At 43.0% G+C, this 22,233-nt stretch overlaps 1 protein-coding gene and 1 pseudogene across 3 annotated transcripts; both read left to right on the plus strand.

The window, feature by feature from the left end:
• Positions 1-2,289: 2,289 nt before the first annotated feature.
• LOC311361356 lies at positions 2,290-5,089 on the plus strand (annotated as a pseudogene). Its single transcript has 8 exons — positions 2,290-2,379; positions 3,067-3,160; positions 3,276-3,618; positions 3,699-3,757; positions 3,877-3,954; positions 4,101-4,227; positions 4,610-4,884; positions 5,077-5,089. The product of its transcript is annotated as an uncharacterized misc_RNA (transcript).
• An 8,727-nt stretch (positions 5,090-13,816) lies between these two features.
• On the plus strand, positions 13,817-20,239 carry asb10 (ankyrin repeat and SOCS box containing 10). 2 transcript variants are annotated; one of them, XM_084481553.1, is made up of 5 exons: positions 13,817-14,289; positions 16,044-16,311; positions 16,820-17,324; positions 18,539-18,652; positions 19,072-20,239. In XM_084481553.1, the coding sequence occupies exons 1-5, from the start codon at positions 13,962-13,964 to the stop codon at positions 19,255-19,257; spliced, it is 1,401 nt and encodes a 466-aa protein (XP_084337679.1). In that variant the 5' UTR covers positions 13,817-13,961; the 3' UTR covers positions 19,258-20,239. The 2 variants fall into 2 exon arrangements, with proteins under 2 accessions (XP_084337679.1, XP_084337680.1); XM_084481554.1 differs by lacking the exon at positions 13,817-14,289 and adding an exon at positions 15,352-15,630.
• Positions 20,240-22,233: the final 1,994 nt, after the last annotated feature.

A 22,233-nucleotide genomic window follows, 5' to 3' on the forward strand; every position in this document is an offset into this window, starting at 1 on the left:
TCACTTTTTGCCTCTTATGACACCTGCCCATCTGTCCCCCTTTCCCCAGCACTCTCGGTTGTCAACCTCAGTGAGGCCTGTTTTGATGCCAAGACATGTTTAAGATGTATCAATGTTCCACATTGTTCATATTCATGTCGAGATTTTATGATTATCTGTTTACTATCTCACATACCTCATTGTTCAACCCCACCTCACCTTCTTTCTTTCTACAAGTCCACCCTCTGTCTCACTGTCTGTCTGCAAGTCCACCCTCTGTCTGTCTGTCCTGTCTGTCTGCAAGTCCACCCTCTGTCTGTCTGTCTGTCTGCCTGTCTGCAAGTCCACCCTCTGTCTGACTGTCATGTCTGTCTGCAAGTCCACCCTCTGTACATTACAGAGACATACATTGGGTATGGCATGTTAAAACCTTTAACTTCTGTTAAAGTTTATATAAATGTATTTATAAAATAAATGTTCTTGGACAAATGCAAGAATTCAGTGTGAAGCTCTGTCATTTACCATGCAAGTTGAAACAAATTTAGAATTTTAATCCTCTTAACTTTAAATGGGGAGTCGTATAAATACGGCTAAGTTTAACTCAGAACTGTGAGTTACAATAATAATGAAATATCTGTTTGTTTTACTAGCTAAAGAATGTTATTGTATTGATAATGTTTTAAAAAAATGTTGTTTTAACTCACAGTATCAATTTAAACAAGATGTGATTAAAAGTTTTCATGTATCAATGATGTATAATTATATTTTGTTTCAACTAATGGTATCAAGTTAAGATTACAAGTGATTAAAAGTTAAGTCAACTTTGACAACTTAAAAAACAACATTGTGACAACTAGAACAGTGTAGTATAATCAACCTTTTGAACTTTATTTTCAGAGTTGAAACAAAGGTAATCTTAAATTGAGTTAACTTGCAGTTTTAAGGCAGCAGGTGAACCTTCATTTGCAAGTTGAACTGACCTGAAATGTCTTACAGTGTGGCATGTACAACCAAAATTATGCGATTTCCCCTTGTATTTCTTTTATTTCATTGAAGTTACAGTTTGCACATTTATTATAATAGTAATAATTATAACTAAAAGGGATTTTTTTTTTGTGCCTGACTGTGCTAGGGGGGGCACCAATGGCCGCTAGGGGGGGCGCCGCCCCCTTTCCCCACAATTCCTTCTCAACCATGGGCGAGATAACCCCAACTACAAGTCTTGACTTGTTGTGGAAGTACCAGAGACGTCGGAGAACCCGACGCAGTCTTCATAATATCATCCGGTGGCGCACACAGCTTTTGGTCGCGATATTATATAGATATCTCCATATATATTATATTATTTAGATATAGAGCTCAGAGAGTCCGAAGACAACAATCGCTTTCTCCTCCATGCTGCAATTTACTCTTGACTGCCGGGAGTGTACGCTGATTGGCTGTTCAAGTAAAACGAGAGCGCATCATGTAGATGATTTCTTTCACGCATACGCTAGTCTACATACTGTCATTGTTTTAAATTAAAGATGATTGTTTATGGTTTCAGTAGAATTAAATATATGCAAATCACATTAACAAAATTAAAAGTGTGCAGGGATATTTGTCCGGGGGAAAAAAGTATTTATATTTATATTTTTTAAGGGCTTTCAGCCGTTTCTGCTAATCTCAAATTGCATCCAGATACCGCCATGGATGTTCCACAGCGGTGTGCACATGTTAGAATCCATTTAATAAGTTTAAATGAATTTCTGTGCAATTATTGGGAGGAATATATCTGCTTGGTTGGAAGGGGCAACTTAAAAGTTGATCAATAACATATCCCCATCTTCTATATAGTACTTTCAAATTTCTGTGCTACTGCTGTAGATTAAATTGTTTCATCTTTTTTTACAGGCGCAATCATGTTGATAAAAACAAAAATAAATACAGAACAAAAATATGTCCGGATCACAGAGACAAACTTCGCAGAATTCTTGAATGCTGGTAAGTATTACTCATACTAAATGGTAAAAACAAAAGGAAAAAAAAGTGGACATTGTTGTTTCATGCTATCAATATTCTTATGGTTGAAAGTATTGATATTGCTCTCTGGCAAGCTAGCTCTTGTGCATTTTCTAGGGTCACAGCAACCAAGGGTCAGCCCAGTTGAGTTTGTATTGAGTTTAAAATTGTATGTAAATAATGACATTAGGTGTCCTACACCGTGACCACTGAGGGGTTTTAGGGTTTAAAGCCTCCGTTTGTGTATTTTTCCCCAAGCTTTCATGAAATTCTCGATCCCACCACCCAGTGAAGGCGTCAAAGTGTACGATGAGACGGGAACAGAGGTGGACGCAGATGTCTTTCAAGATGTTGCACAGCAGCCAAACGCTGGTGTATTCACAATCAGATTTGGAAATGGTAAGTTTCTATCATAACTGTTTTCTTTCTGACTTCTTTGAGCTAGACTCGGTTAAAAATTGTAGGTTGTGGAAAACTGAGAAATGGGAGGTGTTTGTTTCTCTCTCACACCCTCTCCTATATGTGTAGCCTTCGAGGAAGCAACGGGAATTTCACTGCCTGATGCAGCACTGGAACTTTCCCACTACAACGCTGAAGATTCAGTCATCCTCGAACTTGTGTCTTGCAACTCTGATGACACAATCATCCTTGAGGAGGATTCAAGTCCATCTGCAAAACGGCAGAAACAAGACAGAGATGCCGAACGCATATGTAGATGTGTAGAACGTTTGATGTGGCAGCTTCCTTTTTGGATTGCTCACTTTTCATTGTATTTCCTGTGTTGTTTCAGTTAGTTTAATCAGTCCTGGCTAAGAAACCAGGTGGAGACCGCATTGTGAAGGAATATAACCGGACAAAAGGTCTAACTGACTCATCAAGGTGACAGATGGTGAACATTCTTGCTGCTGACATGACTGAAACCCATGGGTAAGAACAATTTTACTGGACTCTCAGTAAAATCAGATTTGGCTGTTCAATCAAACTCTGCTTTCATCAGTTAGATTTACCTTTATTTAGAGACTTGGTTTGTTAACTTTACACCTTTGATGTTAGTAGACTAGTTTATTGTTATTTTACCCATGGCAGGATGGCACCGCCACGGCATGTCAGGGAGATGTATGCCAAAGGCATAGTTTCCATTTTCCCATACCTGAGGGATCCACATTCCAAGAATGGATACGTATGTTTTTTATGCATTCAAACAAATATACAGAAACTACCATACAATAGGCTATTCGATATTGACTGTGGTGGGTGTACACAAGTAGTAATTATTGTTTGTTTTAATTTTAAAGGAACATTTCTATGATGGTGAAAGTGGCACTGGTTACTTAGCATGGAGGCTCAAAACCAACCAGAGGAGCAACGCCACAGCAGGGACCAGTGCTTCTCCTCGTCCGACTGGTGGAGGGCGAAAGATAAAAGAGATACACCAATACACCACCAAAGTCCTGAGATGAACATAACCGAAGAACAATGCAAGGAGGCCATCTCATTCATGAAGTATTCGTCTGATGAGGCCACTATCAAACAGGAGATGAAGACCACATTTCATTATCGTCGTCGGATCCTCCTAGAAGAAGAGAAATCATCAGACTCTTCACTGAATTTCCACGCTTCCGTGATGTCAAAGGCCTGGTAATTGAGTGTTTAAGCATACAACTCTACAAATCACTTTTATGTTTCTTTAATCTTGCTATGTCATTTATCTATTGCAGGTTGAGCAAGACTTCATCTTGCAGTTTGGGGAAGATGTTTCTGCCAAGTTTTTGGAAAGGTTGGTTCGAACTCTATAGTATTATTATTATAAATAGATCATTATAGATCATTATATAGATGAAAGAAATCCAGTTTGTGGAATTTAACATTGGTTTAAATAAGTATTTGTGCATATAGGTGGCCTACTACTTTCAAACAAAAGATAATCCAGCAGAGCAAGGCTCTCCCTACGGGTGACCTTGAAATGAAAGAGAAGTGGATGAGGCCTCTCTTGGCTCTGGTAGGTTGTTGTACTTCATCTAATGCTAGGACTTTTTCCTGTGGACTTTATGATTCCCCGGTTTATTCTTTGTTCAGCTGTAGCTTTAAAATGTTTTCTTTCTTTTGTATCTGTGTATAAGATGGGACAGTGATCTTTCCTAAATCATCCTCCTCCTCCACCTGATTCCTCCTTCAGCCCAAGGCCGAAAAAGACCTGGCAAGGTGTCAGCAACCCAGGCTGAAAAGAATCTGTTTGTGTTCATGAAGGTTTGGTTGGTTAGAGGAATGTCAAGAGTTGTTTTTTGTTCTTTTTTTTTTAATTGTAATTTTTTAAGTAATGACAATTAATGAAGATTTCAAGGCTTGGGAAAAGAGAAATATTGCACATCTGGTATAATTATACTTAAAATGTCTAATTTAAGAGCTTCTGTCGACTAGTCATCAGAGCTGTTCAGCACTTGTGTTTTTCCAACATCTGTTATGTTAAATTGATGGATTGATACACAACCTAGAAATCATCTCTTATGCCACTTAAACTTTCAAAATATGAGATATATTAAAATTTTATTTTTGTACCTGTATTAATAATTACTGTCTTGAACCAGATTAAAGCATTTTAATCTGTGATCTTCTATGTATCTTTTATCAGAGTGGAACGAGCATCCAGGAACATGTTGATGCCATCACTAGCGCCACCCAGCCCTATCTCCTTGCCATCGGGATGAACAGGGCCATCCATGAGTTCTTCATCGTTATCGACAAGCAGGCCATACCATGCAGGTCAACCAGTTCTCTTGGCGTTTTCGACGAACTCGTTAAGGCACACTTTGTGTTTGGTATCATGTACAATAAGATGCTTCAAAATATGTACACCTTTGTACAGACCACTGTGTACAACATAGACATTGGCAAAGATCAAAACATGCAAAGGATATTGAGCATGAAGTTGAACCGGGTGTTATTGTTGAAAGTGATGTTGCAATTAATTCGTCGTCACAACATTTTGAAGTGGCAGCTAGTAGCTCTCAAGTTGTGGCAGCTAGTAGCTCTCAAGTTGTGCCAGTATCGAACGCCAGTAATCAGGATATGTGTGCATCTGCTATTGCACATCTTCAGGTTTGTGGTGTAGGCCAGTCTACGTTAAATACTTTAGTGTCGAATATGGAAGAGGTAGTACTCGAAGTGCAGAGTCAAGCCAAAGATGCAGCTTTGAAATGCTTAGTGTCTCAGGATGCTGCTTCTAAAGATAAAGTAGAACAACTGTTTGAAAAACTTGAAAATCCTTTTACCTCGCTGAATACAGAATCAAAACGAAACGTATTCTTTGAGAAGAAATGGAAAACCGTTTAACCTGTTGAAAAAGTACTTGGTGTCCGATTTGAAAATAGAAGAAACAGATCTACTGGAACATATGATCAAGTCGTTGTAACAGACAAATTTGCCTATGTTCCAATTCTGCGAACATTACAGTCTATTCTGGAAAATCCAAACCTCAGGGATATGTTGACATCTAGCCATACTCCCAAGGACAATGTATATTTTGATTTGAAAGATGGGTTGTATATGAAGAGACATCCTCTTTTTTCTACTGACAGTTGTGCATTGCAAATTCAATTATTTTATGATGACTTTGAGACCTCTAACCCATTGGGATCTAAAAAAGGTATACATAAATTGGGGGGTATATATTTTACACTGAGAAATTTTCCCCCAAAGGTAAATTAAACTTTGGTAAATATACATTTGTGTGCACTGTTTCATGCCCAGGACATTAAAACATATGGGTTTGACGCCATACTTCAACCCATCGTCAGTGATCTAAAAATGCTTGAAACTGATGGGATCGAGGTTCCCACATTAAAAAGTCCTGTACATGGCAGTATCGTGCAAGTCACCGGGGATAATCTTGGCATTCATAGCTTGTTTGGGTTAGTGGAATCATTCAGTGCAAGGAATTGCTGTCACTTTTGTCTGTTAGAAAAAAGTCATTTTCAAACTGTTTTTTGTGAAGATGAGGAAAGATGTGATATTCCGAACAAAAGCAATGCATGAAGAACATTGCCATACTGCACAAACAAATCCACAACTAACTCATGTTTATGGTGTCAAGCGTTTTAGAAGGAGTAGGACAGTTTGAGCTTAAACTTGTATTGGAGTATGTTCAGGTGAACTTCATAACTGCAAGAGAGATGGCACGTAGAATAGAGTCATTTAACTATGGCTACTCTGAAAGGAGAAATCGTCCCCCTGCAGTCAAGTTATTTGATGGAAGCAACGATTTGGGCCTTAATGCCATACAGTCCTGGTGTTTGTTGCGTAACATGCCATTGATATTTGGCAATATAGTGCCGAGAGATGATGAGTGCTGGCATCTTTTAACGTTGCTTCTGCAGATTATGGATATTGCATTTTCTCCTATTGTAACATATGGTATGACCATCTTCCTGAAACACATTATTGTTGAGCATCATCAGCTTTTTAAGCATGAATTTCCTACTAAAAACCTCCTACCTAAGCATCATTTCATGACGCACTATCCTCGATGTATAAGGGAAATTGGACCAATTTTGCACACTTGGTGTATGCGTTACGAGGCAAAACATAACTTTTTTAAGACCCAGCTTAAGAGTTTCAAAAATATCACTAAGACGTTGGCCAAAAAACATCAAAGATACATGGCCTTTTATTTGGAATCAGTCAACCAGTGTAGATTGACTATTGGTCCAGGAAAAATGTTGCAGCTAAGCAAATTGAAGGAAGGCCCTGAAATTGCTGCCAAACTAAACACTGAACTATCTACTAATGTTCTGTCAGTAAAATTGGTAAAACACAATGGCACTGAATATCGGCCTGGTTTATTGGTGTGCGTTGAGGTAGCTGCTGAGATGCCAGTATTTTGTCAAATCCAGACTGTTATTGTGAAAGATGAGCAAGTTACACTTACTGGCTCAGGTGTAGAAACAGTTTGTTTTGATGAACATTACCATGCATTTAAAATAGTTTTAAAGCCATTCCAGGCAGTTAAGGTGGTTCATGTTCAGGAGTTGGTCTACTTTAAACCAGTGGATGTTCAAATGGGGTATGGATCAACAGATTCCTCCCTTTATGTAGTTCCATAATGCCATTCAGTAACCAGAATGCTCTACACATTAATATTTAACATTGCAGTGTTTAAAAACAGTTTATCTAATTCTACCTTTTTAAAATAGATTTGATCTTTTATCTTAATCCTATTTGTACGATTTTCTGTCAAACCATTCATATTTGACTAGCTTTGGGTACTCTGGAGTGTTTTAACTGGAGTTCAGTAGGGGCTGCTGTTTATCATTGACTTGCCCTAGCTTTAAATTGCATTATTTGTTAAGCCAAAACATGGTAATGCGTGCAGTATGAAGGGGGAAAGAATGCACCAGTAGGCATAGGACTGGGTGTTGAAAATGAGGCCCGTCAAATTGGTACTATCCCTTTAACAATGTTTGTTCATATAGATTGCTGCAGTTTGTAGGATCATTTGCAATGAAGACAAGTGCAGATTGTACCATGTCTCTTAATGCAATGCTTTTTCATCTGCAAGTAAAGTCTCTGTAAAATCAAGGGTTAAGGATTTTAATAAATTTGTTTTAAGACATGGATATTTTGTGTTTTGCTTTTCTCCTGCAGACATTCGCATTTTTACTTATTTCAGTGTTAGCTGGACATGTTAAGGTATAAGTGTTGCATAAGAATAACACTAGCAGGGAGTAAATACACAAGTTTATGTTTTAACACTGGAAGGTTAAAAAATCAACACTAGGGAGTAGTCTCAGTGTTAAGTAAGTCTAGCACCCATTAGGAGTTAATTCTGATTAACATGTGTCAAATGTTACTAACACTTATCAGTGTTATTTTCATCATAGTGTAAAACTTCAGTAACACTTTTCAGTGTTATATAGTCACAAATATTAACTCTTACCGGAGTTGAATTAACTCTCAGAATTGAACTATATGGCAAGTGTTACTTTAACACTTTGTAGATAGGGAACGTATGTTATCTGGAATAGTGTTAAAATTTACTCTTTAAGTGTTGGATTTACACTGCCAATTTTGCTGTGTATATAAAACATTTTTCTGGCTTACTAAATAGTATGGTATTATGGGTATTGGAACGCAGGAAAAATGCTCACTGCAGAGCCAATGGGTGGAGTCCAGCTCCACCTTTAGGTCCAACCTCACCCTGTCTCAGGTGCAGCCATCCCTCCCCCGACCCCCTCATACACCTTGGCAGCACAAGTTCAAGCTCTCTAGCTACAGCCCCGGAGAGCGAGCTCTGTCCAGGCATCAGGATTAAATGAACATGGGCATTAAAACATGCAAGTGCACTTAGCCCAACCCAACATTTGCATACAGGATAACGTTAACAAATTAACCTCTAATTGAAAACTCTGTTCTTTCAATGCCATTTAATCAAATGTTGTGGAATAAAAGAAAAAGGCTTCTGTACAAGTTAAAAGTATAATTAGGTTATTGTACAGTGGTGGGTGGAGGTGGTCAAATAAGGATATCCATCTAGTATAATAAAACGTGACACAATAATAAGGAAGAGTGCTTTTTTGTGATACATGGCTATTGATATGGATTAAAACTGCATACCTTAGTATGCTAAACTGTAAACATAAGTAATTTATGTGTTGAGGCCTTGTGATTCTTACCGGTCAAAGTGTTATATAAGTGATGTTAGTGTATATTAGCAACAACCAACAACATGAGCTTTTTTTGTTAAACTTGTTAAACATCAGCAGCAAAAGCTCTTGATGATCACAACTAACAAAGTTCTGTAGTTGGAGAACCAAGACACCTTCTTCCAAGGCAATTCTGCATTAAAGCCTATATGGGTGTGTCTAACCCTTTCTTCTGTCTCTTCCAAATCTCTCTCTCTTTCAGCACAATAACCACAGTGGGCTAAATGGAGCCTGATCACACCCTGCAATGAGAAAGCAGCCTCAACCTGCACCCAAGGAATCTTAACTCTCTGGGTTTTAAAAGCCTTTCCCTGGTCCTCACTTTGCATAAACCAAACATTAAGCTCCCCAATGGTGTTGTCTTTTCTTTGTGGAAACATGCAAATAGTATTTAAATATGATCACCTCACTTATTTGAGATAAGCAGTGGTACCAGATGTGCTTGTGCCACTCTAGGAACAGCTGGGGTCCAGTCCAGATGAGATGTTACCAGTGACGGAACAGCTGGGGTCCAGTCCAGATGAGATGTTACCACTGGAGGAACAGCTGGGGTCACGTCCAGATGAGCTGGTACCACTGGAGGATTCCTCTGGCTCTTGGTGGTTAATTTGCATATCTTAGGAAAAAGATCAGGAAAGCATGAACGCTCACAAAAACGTTTACAACGTATGGAATCCTCACGCCATCAATTGATAAAACAAGTCATGCAATTAAAGCAATTCAAATAAAAAATAAAACACAGCTTCATTACCAGGCCACTTAATGAGAGAATAGGGTTGCTCTGTAGGCCACCACTCTGGGCTCCTGCCCTAACAGTCTGCTGTTAGAGGAGCGGTGATATATGCAGCGACTTAGCAGCTGGACTGGGGGCATTATACTTCCTATAGCATTAGAAAAGCACAAGACATTTATGAAGCCTTAATAAATGTCTCTTTCAGTTTTAGTTTGTAGTGTTGTAGTTGTCACTATAATCCTACAGGGGACAGCAGAAGCATGTGTAAATTGTTTGAAGATGCATTCTTTCTCATTGGTCTTCAAGCATCAACAATGGTTGTTATGTTCGCTCCCATCGACGCAAAATGTACGAAGGGTTTAATGGTGATGCTTCCCTTTGTATTCATGTTTGTGTGGATCGACAGAAACTAAGCAAGAATCCAAATGTGGAGGCTGTTAAATCAACATTTATCAAATGCATTAAGAATGAAATGTATTACTGAACATTAACTCATCCATTTATTTCATGTAAACATAATAAAGCTGCTCTTTAAACAAATCGGACAATACCTAGTATTACCTTATTTGCAGTCTACCGCCTGGCAAGTGGTTTTGAGTGTGTTTTAGTGCAGCACAGAAAACACAGGGATCTGCACTACTGGCTGCCTCTTACACTTGCTCATTAGCTTCATGAAAGACCTAATCAGTTATTATCCGTAAAACTGAATAGGCTTTGATTGCACCACAATGAGACTAATGAAATCACGCAGATTCCATACATAATAACGATGGAAATGATCAAAAAAAAGGTCTTACCAATTAGCATGTTTACATCAACCTAACCTGTACATACATACATATCGCTTTCATCCTACGAAGAGCTCATATTAATACTCTTGTGTACGTGATTCCTCCCAGCCACCGGTCTCTCTGGCAACTCATTCCACATGTTTACTGGTGATCGGGGTAATGATATGAAATCTGCAGATGCTATGAGGATGATGGCCTTTAATAGCCAGGGTTATTTTTTTTTGTCCTTGATTATCATTCCCATGTAGGTCTCCCATCTTGGCTCCCGTTTTTCCACAGCCACACTCACACACCCATGGCCCGGGCGATACTCATTGCTATCTTCTTTAGAGACTGCTACCAACATATTATGGATGGATGCATTAGTGATGTGGAGACCGTGGCTGGCTCGTGTGTCTCTTGTTGTCGTGCGCGAGCGCATCATTAGAAAATGTTCCACTTGGCAGGGAAGCGCGTATTAACTGCACACGCAATGAAATGAGGTTGTGATTGATGGTTAAAGTTATCGAGGACTATTAGCTTGAAATATGAACCTCTCAATTGTCGTGATGAAGCGCAGCGCTATTTGCGTGTTGATCAGTGCATTGAGAGACAATTGGAATCCGCAAAGGCTGATGCATTATAGGTAGGGCTGGGCTCACAGCTTTCCGAGGCAAAAAGTAATCCTGGAGCCACGGAATAGTTCAGGGTTACTGTTCAGTTTGAGACTGTAGACTTCATATGTATATATATATATATATATATATATATATAATGATATGTATGATATGAAGAGGTATAGGTAATTTTTGGTTGGTGTAAGGTTAATTGCACTTAATTGAGGTTAGCCAATGTTGTCATCAAATCAAGAGATGGTCAGATTTCTCTACACCAAGTAGAGAGAGGTGATTATTATTAATTCATGGGGACACCATGGTGACCTCCAACGTAATACAGTTGGACTGCTATTGGTGCCGATTTACTTTCAACTTTACCTACACACAACTACCTACATTGTGAAAGGGAAACGGCAAAGAATAGCACGTGAAACAAACTGACATCATTCGATGTAAGAGTAACTCACGCCGAAGACGTGATCGTCAGCCCAGTTTATAAACGGGTGAATTTATGCTAGGAACCATGGTGACACTCTAAACTTGGACTTTGTGTGTGCGCACAGTATGTCGTAGACGAACAGCCGAAACAATCGCAAACCCATTAGCTTTCATTATTACAGTAATTACTGTGTACATTTCATTACGGTCTCAGTATATTAAATGACTGCTTGGTGTGGAGGGAGGGCGTTAATCTCTTTCTGTATCACTGTGCACTGCAGTACTCAAAACAGCATTAAGAGGCACATAATCAGAGGGAACTAATTGCCTATGATTGCATAAATGAAGTGGCTCCATCTCGTCCCGAGAGCTCTGATTTCCGTGTGTCCGGTCTCAAGCCACCGCCCCTAGGAGGAAAAGAGAGGGGGGGACACAGAGAGAGAGAGAGAGAGAGAGAGAGAGAGAGAGAGAGAGAGAGAGAGAGAGAGAGAGCGAGAACGAGAGAGAGAGAAGAGAGAGAACGAGAGAATGAGAGAGAACGAGAGAATTTGAGAGCAAACAAGAGGAGAGAGAGAGAGAGAGACACACAGAGAGAGGCTGGGTTGACCACAATACAGAGAGCCTCTTGCAGACAGCGCCTGGTGGCTAATGTGAGGAAACCAAAAGATTTAGTGAGTCCGCGGGGGGCCTCCCAGGGCAGGGGGGGTGCAGCCACAACTGATGCCTTTTCCTTGTCATAAAGAGTTTCCTCCGCTTCACAGAGAGAGGAAGGGGGAGTGGCGGGGGAGGCGGGGGGGGGGAGAAAAGGGAGAAGGGGGAAAAAAAGCCCCCATGAATGCCCACCATTTCAGAAATGAATTTATCGAAGTCACTGTCTTTTTCCCCATTAGTAAGTGTTTAGTTCAGCGTTTTAAATAATTGCGTTACCAGGAACGATATTTAAAATACATTTGGGAGTCAATGAGGCGGGAAAGTGCCTACATGTTTTGCTGATGACACGCGGGCCATTTGGAAGACATCAAAGTAGAAAGGAGGTAGCCCAGATGCATATTATAAACTCATTATGGATATCATTTAAAAGGATGTACTCCAGCAGCAAAAACAATATTCCTTGTCTCTCTCTGGTAATGTGTGTTTGCAAAGTTGAAACTCTTACCCGCCTTCACTTTAATGTGGCAGCGGTAGGGTAAATGTCCTTGATTTCCATACAAAGATAGTTTGTGGATGACACAAAGCGATGAATTCTGCTTTCCAAACGGAACCGGGGTTAAGTAACCTCTGCTGTTAGGAAGAGCTTGGCTCGCTGTGCAGAATGCTGGACAGGTCGGTCGACTTCACCACGAGCCCATGGTAATCTGTTTAGCATCGTAGCTCACCGTAATACACAGGGTTTTTTAATGGCAACTGATTAGCCAATCCGGTCATTGTCTCATCCTGTATCACTCTAAACCATCAACAGTCCTGAGCGATGTTTCAGAAGAGCTCTTTTGTTTGTGGGTCGTGTGTTTGCTGGTAACCAGGACTAGTTAAGTATGGTCCATCCATCAAAAGGAGATGTGTGTGTGTGTGTGTGTGTGTGTGTGTGTGTGTGTGTGTGTGTGTGTGTGTGTGTGTGTTTGTATGTCTGTTTGGGTCTGTGTTTGAGTGTGTTGGTCTGTTTGTATGTTTGTGTATGTGTATGTGTGTGTTTGTGTATGTGTGTGACACGTCTGTGGGCGTAAAAGCCTTAATTATGCGGCGGTCCCTCCATCATCGCCGGGCGGTGCGTGGGGCAGAGTGACACAGCGGTGGCCAGTCATTGACTCTAATGTTCTGATGGAGGGAGCCAGCGTGCGGATGCAGAAAAGCCATTAACACACACACACACACACACACACACACACACACACACACACACACACACTGCACTGGTTGACTCGTCCAAACGCAGCATATTTAGTTTCCTTTATGAACCCGAAACTGAAGAACAATAACAACTGTACATATAGTAGTATAATAGAAGCATAATAGTAGGCTATAATACGTTTGGTCTTGACAAAAAAACATTTAGACTACAACCATTGACCTTTGTAATTTGAATTATACAAACCCTTGTGCCTTTGGCAGAAGGATATAACCCCATTAGCCTTCCCCTGTGAAAGTTATCTTTTCCGAGAATTTCAATACACTGTAAATTGTTATGAATAATATCATGAATATTTAAAAGTTAGTTACCAAGTAGGCCCTACATAATTTTCACTCAGGTTATTGCCGTGTCGACCTGCTGTATAAACCTTAAAGACACGACACTATGCTGTATATTTTACAGGGAATCCAACGGCTGGTCTTAACAGAAATGCTCTGTGGGCCAGCCGTGTGTGTGATGGAAGCGGTCGGTGATTGAACACATTTCATTCGGTCAACAACAGCAGTTCACCTCAACCGTGTAGCCGTGCTGGGTGCTGGGACAACACGAGAGGCCGACCGAGGCGCTATAAATACAGAACTGCGGCGTGTCACGCTGACGGCCGGGGCCCTGGTGTAAGATATCAAAACAACCCTGTTGGCTCAAGCTCCGAGCAGCTGGCAACATGACCGTGAACATGTCAGCCTGACGGAGAACCTCGGACAGAAACGCACCGCGGCGGCAGGCAGCAGCGACTGCCGCGCCGCAACACTTGAGCGACGCGATTCAAGTTCACGGCGTTTACCTCTCGGCACGTGTCTCTCCCGAACGAGTCGCAACATGTCGCAGAACAGCAGCTTCGTCTTCAGCAGCACGGCCCTGCGCTCGATGCAGCTGGACGAGGACATGCTGGAGCGACACAGACACCAGAGGAGGGCGGCCTCAAGTCAGCTCACCGGCTACATGCTGAAGAAGGAGGCCCGGAGTCGGCAGCTGCTGGCGTCCGGGTCCTCGGCGCCGCCCGCGGTGTGCAAGGACCTGGTCACCCAGAACGCCCTGTACACCGGCGACCTGGAGGCCCTCAGGACGCTGTTCCCCAAGGGCTCCAGGGCCAACTTCATCATCGAGCCCCGGGGCGGGGACATGCGCTGGGTCGCCAGCGGGGAAGGTAAGACGTCACTCATTTGCGGAGGTTAATGTTTGAGCGGTGTCGTTAACAATGATGTCCAAAGAATAGTGCGTGTGCGTGTGCGTGCGTGTGCCCGGTGTCATTCAAGTTCTCACATTATGACAATTCTCTCTCCAAATTGGGTTAGCTCTTGTTGAATTACTTTATTACCACGATATAGCACTAGCAAAAAAAGAATTAAATGAAGGTATTTTTCATATGGTAGGTATATAGGTATTTGCGTTCCAAAAATGTTTTGAGATTACTTCTGGTATATGGCTGTATTTCATAGTTATGACACACGCCTGCACTGGTGTTAGACTAACAAGTAGCCTATTTTGTCCAATTAAATTGCTCTTTTGTCAACTGATAACCCATAGCACAGGGATCGACAGCTAGCCTTGGTTTTTGACTGATTCAAATATCAAGGCTAGCATGATTGTCTATCCTAGCCACCACGACCAACCCTACCACTTTTTAAAAACAATTTCCCACCCGAACTTCCGGTTTTATGCAGACGCGGCGACGCCTCACAAAAGATGATCGAAAAATGCCAGTGACTTCTGTTGGATAGAGCCTTTACGGTTCGGAATAGTCTGCATTCATTGATACACTGGAAATCAAGAACATGTACATGTTTTCTACAACTGGGAGTTAGACCTGAAGAGTACATTCAAGCGAAGGCATGCTGTTATGTTTTATATTGATCAGAGCTGGGGCATTGTCTGATATCCAGTATGCTGAAAATATAATATATTGTTTGCATTGTACTGCAATGTTGCAATTTGCTTAAATGCACTGATCATCACACATAAAGCACCCACAACTCCCTTACCACTGACTGCAACGGTGCTTGTAATGCAACGGTTAGCCCATGTGACCCTATCTGTTGCTGAGGTGTACCGCTGGCAGTGGCACGGCTCACAGGGCTGACCGAGATATCGCGTTACACCGCCCTGAATAACCCTGACTTGACTGTATTAAGTTGTTTTGATTCCTCTAGGAGAAAGAGCACCACATCGAATCTCAACACTTTACCAGAATGCAAACGTAGAAAGAGCTCTGATGTTGCCATAGCTTTTGTTTCATAGTTTATAGTTATGGATCGTGAACTCTCCAAGTTTTCATTTGGCAAGCCGAAGCGCTACCGCAGCGATGTGATCGCCACAGCTCAGGCCAGCGGCTGCATTTTGCAATTCTGGAACGCTCTGCTGGTGGGTGACGCATTGACACTGATCAGCATCATGGATGATGATGAGTTCACCTTCCTCGTCGATTCTGTCTTTGACTCCAGCAACATAGAGGAATGGAAGAGCTTCAGGTTCAACTACAGAGGACTGAGTAGGTCATCCTGGAGACGTGGAGATATGGTTTTAGACAGATTTGGACAAATCTTTCTCGGAGGAGATTCATTGTATGGTTCCGAGCAGGCACAAAATCAAGCAATATAACCGTTTACAAACCAAAGTGGAGGATTTGTTCTAATTTCTACTGTGTGGAGTATCTTACCTGAATGCTAATGAAGCGGATGAGGGCGTCTAAACTTGACCTTTACTCCCCCTCTCTGCAACATCCTCTCTTCTTTCCTCCTTTCCTTCCTTCCTCCCTCCCTTTCCTTCCTTCCTTTCTTTCTTCCATCCTTCCTTCCTTCCCTCCCTCCCTCCCTCCCTCCCTCCTTCCTTCCCTCCCTCCCTCCCTCCCTCCTTCCTTCCCTCCCTCCCTCCCTCCCTCCTTCCTTCCCTCCCTCCCTCCAGGGCTGTGGTCCCTGTCCTACGAGCAGGAGCTGACCACGCCCCTCCACATCACGGCGTGCCGGGGCTTCGCCGACTGCCTGCGTCTGCTGCTGCTGCGGGGCGCCGACGTGGAGCTAGCGCCCGGCGGCACCACGGCGCTCCACGAGGCCTGCGAGAGCTGCCAGCCCGAGTGTACCAAGCTGCTGCTGCTCCACGGGGCCAACGCCAACGCCGTCTCCGAGGACGGCCTCATGCCGTTGCACGTGTGCACCCTGCCGGAGTCCCTCGAGTGAGTGGATGGGTGGGAGAAGGGTCCACGGTGGACATTTGAGGAGCGTATGCAACAATGGTAGTATGAGTAGGATTTAGGTTGAGAAACGTATACACAACAATGTATTAGTAGGTTTAGTAGTAGTAGTAGTAGTAGTCGTAGTAGTAGGAGGATTATGTTGAGAAACTTATGCAATGGTATTAGTAGGATCTAGGTCGAGAAACATACACAACAATGGTAGTATGTATTAGTAAGATTTAGGTTATACTGTACAACATGACGGTATTTGTAGGATTTAGGTTGAGAAACGTATACACAACAATGATAGCAGCAGTTGACCCCCCCCCTGTTGCTGATCTGTCCATCATACATCTAGCTGGACACGCCCACAGGAAAGGGCAGATTTTCAAACTGCTTGTAATGGCTAATCACACTCAAACCTGGTGGCATAATATCACCCCTTTAATATTATCTAGAGATTCCCTCGAATCTTCTAACCTTCTACCTTCCCCCCCCCCAACCCCAGATGTGCCCGGCAGCTCCTCCAGTACGGCGCGGCCATCATGGGCCGCAGCGTGGAGGAGGAGGACACGCCCTTACACGTGGCGGCCCGGCACGGCCTGCCGGAGCACGCCGGCCTCTACCTGCGGTACGGCGCCGCGGTGGACCGCCGCAACGAGGAGGAGCTCACGCCCCTCAGCGCGGCCTGCGCCCACCCGCAGGAGGCCCACGAGCTGACGCGGTACCACCGGGTCTGCCAGCTGCTGCTGGCCGCCGGGGCCCAGGCGGGGCCCCTGGACCGGGACAAGCGCTCGCCGCTGCACATGGCGTGTAAGCAGGCCAACGCGGACGTGGTGGAGCTGCTGCTGGCCAACGGGGCGGAGGTGAACGACATGGACTACGGCGGCGAGGCGCCCATGCACAACATCCTGAAGGTGGTGTGTTATAAGACGGAGCACCAGCCGGAGAGAGTGGTGCGGTCGCTGCTCAACTACGGGTCCATACGGGTGTGGCCCGGGGCCCTGCCCGTGGTAGGTTTGTCTACAGCTGCTTTAACTTTATTTGACTTCCTTTACTGCCCGTGGTATGTTCATCTACAGCTGCTTTAACTTTATTTGACTTCCTTTACTGCCCTTGGTACGTTCATCTACATCTACTTTAACTGTGGTTTGGTCACTTTATTTTACTTATAATATTATTATTTTACAGGAGCTATTATTATTGAAGTTTTTTTAATTTGATGTTACCAATTTAAAGTCAGAAATAACACCTTAAAGCTAGGGTTGGCAGTTTGGAGGAAACAGCCAGAGTAAGATAGATTTTGAAAATATCCAACTGAAAAAAAAAAAACACCAATCCCTTCAGGCCTCCCTCCATAGCCACTCTCCCAAAACACAGGACTCGTTGGCTTTGTAGGTCTGCCCAGCCTTGAGCTAGTCTCAGTGCATGCAGGTAAGAGGGTAGGACAGTAGACGGACAGAAAAGCCATCCAATATTTGGCAGGCTTATTACAGGCCTTCAACAGCTATGATGGGTTGTTGTTTTGCCACAGCATTAGATTTATTTATTGCTCTCTTTATGTTAAGAGAATTTCAACAAATATTAGTAAAAATGTGTCTAAAATAAATGTCCTACCCCAGCTTCAACACTGTCGCACACAAAAACTCTGGGTTTCCTTGTCGATTCATATAGTTAGTTTGACTTTTTTTTTTTTTTTTTACAAACGGAAAGCCAGCACAACAAGTGTAATACACTGGGAGGTAACAAGACGGCTTTGTGTGAAACTAAAGTCTTCACAACCTCACTTAAACAATTCCCTATTCCGTGACACGACGTGAAGCGTTCCCCACTCCGCGGGGCGCTAGACTACCACTATCGCTGCTGAACCCACGTGGGCCAGCGCAGAAAAAGGCACGGCTCCTAATTAGGCAAGTGTTAATAGGAGATTAATTAGCGCTAATTGCATAATTTCCAGTTAAACCCCTAGAGGGAAGACCAATCTGTTCATTTCACAAGTGTTTAATTACTTCACTTATTTTTATGCTATGGAATCACGGGCTCAGTCGCGTTGAACGGGTTTCCACCGTCGACGTGTTTAGCGTCTCTTTAGCCGTCGTGTCGCTTACCCGCCTGACGCGCGCGTGTGTGTGTGTGTGTGTGTGTGTGTGTGTGTGTGTGTGTGTGTGTGTGTGTGTGTGTGTGTGTGTGTGTGTGTGTGTGTGTGTGTGTGTGTGTGTGTGTTCAGGTGCTGAAGCACTGCTGTGGGTCTCCCCGCACCGTGGAGGTGCTGCTGAACGCCTACAGCCGGCTGAAGGTCACGGACGCCTGGGTGGAGGCCGTGCCCCCGGAGGTCTTCAAGGTGAGGGGACGGAGCTCGGTCCGTGACCGGAAGTTGTCGTCAATCATCATAATCATCATAATCATCATCATCACCTCGTCATTCCAACTGTTGTGTTGTCGATTTGAGGAACACTTTAAAGTCACGTTTATACTCACTGTTGATCTATTGAGGTAATATTTATTCTGATGATGAGGTGCATCATATTTTATATTCAATGTCTTATCTAACTATATTAAGTATATATATATATATATATATATATATATATATATATATATATATATATATATATATATAAATATTATAGATACTTAGTACATTTTTCCTTCACACTTTTAATCCAATGTATTGAATTGCATCCGTGAGTCAAAAGTATCAGTCAACCGCATGCGTCCACACTCACCGACGTCCCCGTGGTGGTCTGTTCCCAAACCCAGGAGCACCAGGACTTCTATGAGTCCCTGTTCTCCCTGGCCCGGACCCCCCGCTCCCTACAGCACCTGGCCCGCTGCAGGGTCCGGGTCTACCTGGAGGGGCGTCTGCTCAGCGTGGTCCCGAAGCTCCCCCTGCCCACCGTCATCCAGAACTACCTGCTGCTGCACTTCACAGGCTCTGTGCATTAGGCATCGTGATTGGACGCTTGAGATATTTTAGTGTTTGAGTTGGGGACAGATTTTTGGATACATGCTTAGCAGATGCTCTGTAGATTTCTGTAAGAATAAATCGGTGGTGAGACAGACAGACAGTTTGACGGACAGACAGACGGACAAACAGATAGTCCAAATTAATTGGGAAACAATATGGCCTCAGAATCCCATAATGCTTATTGACCCTTTCCCACATTAGGTTAAATGTAAAAAAAACAAAAACTAAAAACCACTTACTAAAATCCGCCATAAGTTGTGGTTAATAGAGCAGGCTATAGGCATATAACCGGAAAGAAAATTTAGATATATCTCACTATTTTGGTCATATTTCGCCAGAAAGCCCCTATGGTTTTTAATGTGTAGTTGATATGGCACATTCAAGTTGGAGAAACAGACGGTTCAATAATATCCTAGCTATCTTTGTTGTATACAGGGAATGGGTTGATCTAACAATTGTTAGTGCTTGGCACTTGTTATGTACTGACAGAGATATATTGTTTATTTTTGTTCTGACAAATGTACTTATTGTAAGTCGCTTTGGATATAATCGTCTGCTTAATGCCCTGAATGTAAATGTAGTATTGAACATGATCTTATTTCTAGAACCCATGTACGGTGAATGGGAATATTGTACCAGGTCTCACCACCAGAGGGCGCTGCAGACCTGAGGCGACAGCCGGGGATCCTGACGCAGATCTCCATGGAGCCGCTCAGATGTAGATAGATGAACCGACTATGGGATGTACAGTTATATTTTTATACGTGTCAAATTAAGTATGACCATAGGCGATGTTTGTTGCCCACGTGGATCGACATGATAACATATTTTTATAAATGCCACATTTTGAATTGCATAAATATGCTACAGCCTATATATTGTAGGTCACAGGCCTATGCTAAATATTTTTTGAAACAGGCGAATTTTTTGTTAATATATTAAACTTTGCATTGCTGTTTATGTATGTGTTTATTTGTTTGTTACCATCGTCTATATGCGTAACTGCCACAGTTCAGAAAATGTTTCCGTTTTATTTGGCATGGGCTAGGTCTCTGGTCTATGTTGGCCTCGGCCTGTGCATTCATCCTATTTCTAAATGTAGGCCTAATTATTTGTAAATGTTATTAAATATTATACTATAGGTTAAATTAAAAAATATATATTTATTTGGTTTAAAGTAGATCTTTACATTTATTATAAAGCGTAGCCTTGTTAAAAAAATACGGTAACGTAATTATATATAATATAGGCATATCTGTTTTGTTTTGTGTTGAGTTCGGTCTGAGTGAAACGCCCACAGAAGACAGGACGGTTACCGTGAGGGGCCCATTGTTGGCCCCTAAACCAGGAGGAGGGGGCAACAGGCCGGCCATGAATCAGCTTTAAATAGCTCTGCGTTTTATAATGAGTGACCTTTCCGCAAGCTGGAAGCATGTCTACAAATAGAAATATAGTCACGGAAAACACACACATTAATTGTTGAAATTGAAAAATATAGGCTATATAAGCCCGTGTCGAATGCCGCCCCATAAAATAATAATACAATAATACTGTTGTGTGAGTTTAAACAAATAAACTTTGAAGTCAAGTGTGCATGGTAAAACGGCTTTGTTTTTTAGATGTCCAAGCTGGGGGCCAACTTTAAAGTCCTCTTGGCTGTGGACGAGATACCACAGTAGAGAAACCAGACAGTCCGCGGGATCACAGGCGGCCGCTGCTGAAGTCATCCGCAATTATCAGAATTAGCATGGCCCGGCCCTCAGGGGCCAATCAGAGACGGCGGTGACATGTTTATGTCCTCCTGCAATCAGACGAGCGGTTGGAGTGGCCGCGCGCCCTGGACTCAATGCGGCTAATCATCATCATCAGCTCGGATTGACATTTAAACGGTCAAATAATCTCCGATTAAATCAGCATCCTGAACACATAGAACGGGATGTTGTAATTTCGGAAGCACGCCATCAAAGCATGTTGATAATGCATGCATAGTGTTTGTGTCTCGAAGGCCATATTATCATCATCATCCTCATCCCCTAAATCTATTTTACTTTTTATAACGCGACATATTCCACTTTATTATCTTCAATTGAGTTCGACATTTCTTTACTCCGGCGACTTAATAAAGGTGCGCCATTCAATCGGAGCCAGGCGAGCCACCATATTGTCCCGGATTGCCGTTGACCTCATAAATGGGTTTTATTGGATTCTGATCATTCGGACAGAGCGTCTCTCCAGGGACCAATCGGCTTCTCTTTCCCCGAGACCTAACGCATTGTTTTAGCCCCGGAGAAGAGGAGCGCCTCTCCCGGAGAGAGAGGAGAAACATCTGCCTCTCCTCCCTCCTCCTCTCCCTCCTCTCCTCCCTCCTCTCCTCCCAAGCCATCCGTCCCGTGACGCGGACAAAAGCCACCGTGGCCTTACGCTGTCCCTCCAGTCCAAAGTAATTACTTATCATCAATCAAAATTAATAATAGCTGATTGGATTGGTGTGGTCAACGGTTATGGAAGGGGCCGGGCCGGAGAAGTCTCTCACACCGCTCCCAGTCAATGTGGAAGGGGTGGGGGTGGTGGAGGGTGGGGTGGGGGTGGTGGTGGCGGTGGGGCGACCCGTCTATTTGGTAGGCTATCCACTGGGAAACCACCGCCTCTCAAGGCGGCCAAAAAGTCAGGGGCTGAATAAGGAAATGAAGCGTAATTTGAGGAAGATGGATGAGCCCCCGGGGACACGCCCCCTTCTCACCCCCCTTGTTCCGCAGATGATAACCAATACGCTCTCTCTCTCTCTCTCTCTCTCTCTCTCTCTCTCTCACACACACACACACACACACACACACACACACACACACACACACACACACACACACACACACACACACACACCCCCCGACAAGAGGGGCAGAGGGAGGAGTTGGAGAGAGAGAGAGAGAGAGAGTGAGAGAGAGCATGTGTGTGTG

The sequence above is a fragment of the Micromesistius poutassou genome (genome assembly GCF_964030765.1).
Source record: "Micromesistius poutassou genome assembly, chromosome: 16".
NCBI classification, from domain to species: Eukaryota; Metazoa; Chordata; class Actinopteri; order Gadiformes; family Gadidae; genus Micromesistius; species Micromesistius poutassou.

Bases quoted from the DNA above. Each gene is read 5' to 3' on its own strand.
- asb10 (XM_084481553.1), top strand. From the start codon at position 13,962: ATGTCGCAGAACAGCAGCTTCGTCTTCAGCAGCACGGCCCTGCGCTCG. The intron at 14,290-16,043 runs GTAAGACGTCAC...CCCTCCCTCCAG, and splicing joins CTGGGTCGCCAGCGGGGAAG to GGCTGTGGTCCCTGTCCTAC. The intron at 17,325-18,538 runs GTAGGTTTGTCT...GTGTGTGTTCAG, and splicing joins GGCCCGGGGCCCTGCCCGTG to GTGCTGAAGCACTGCTGTGG.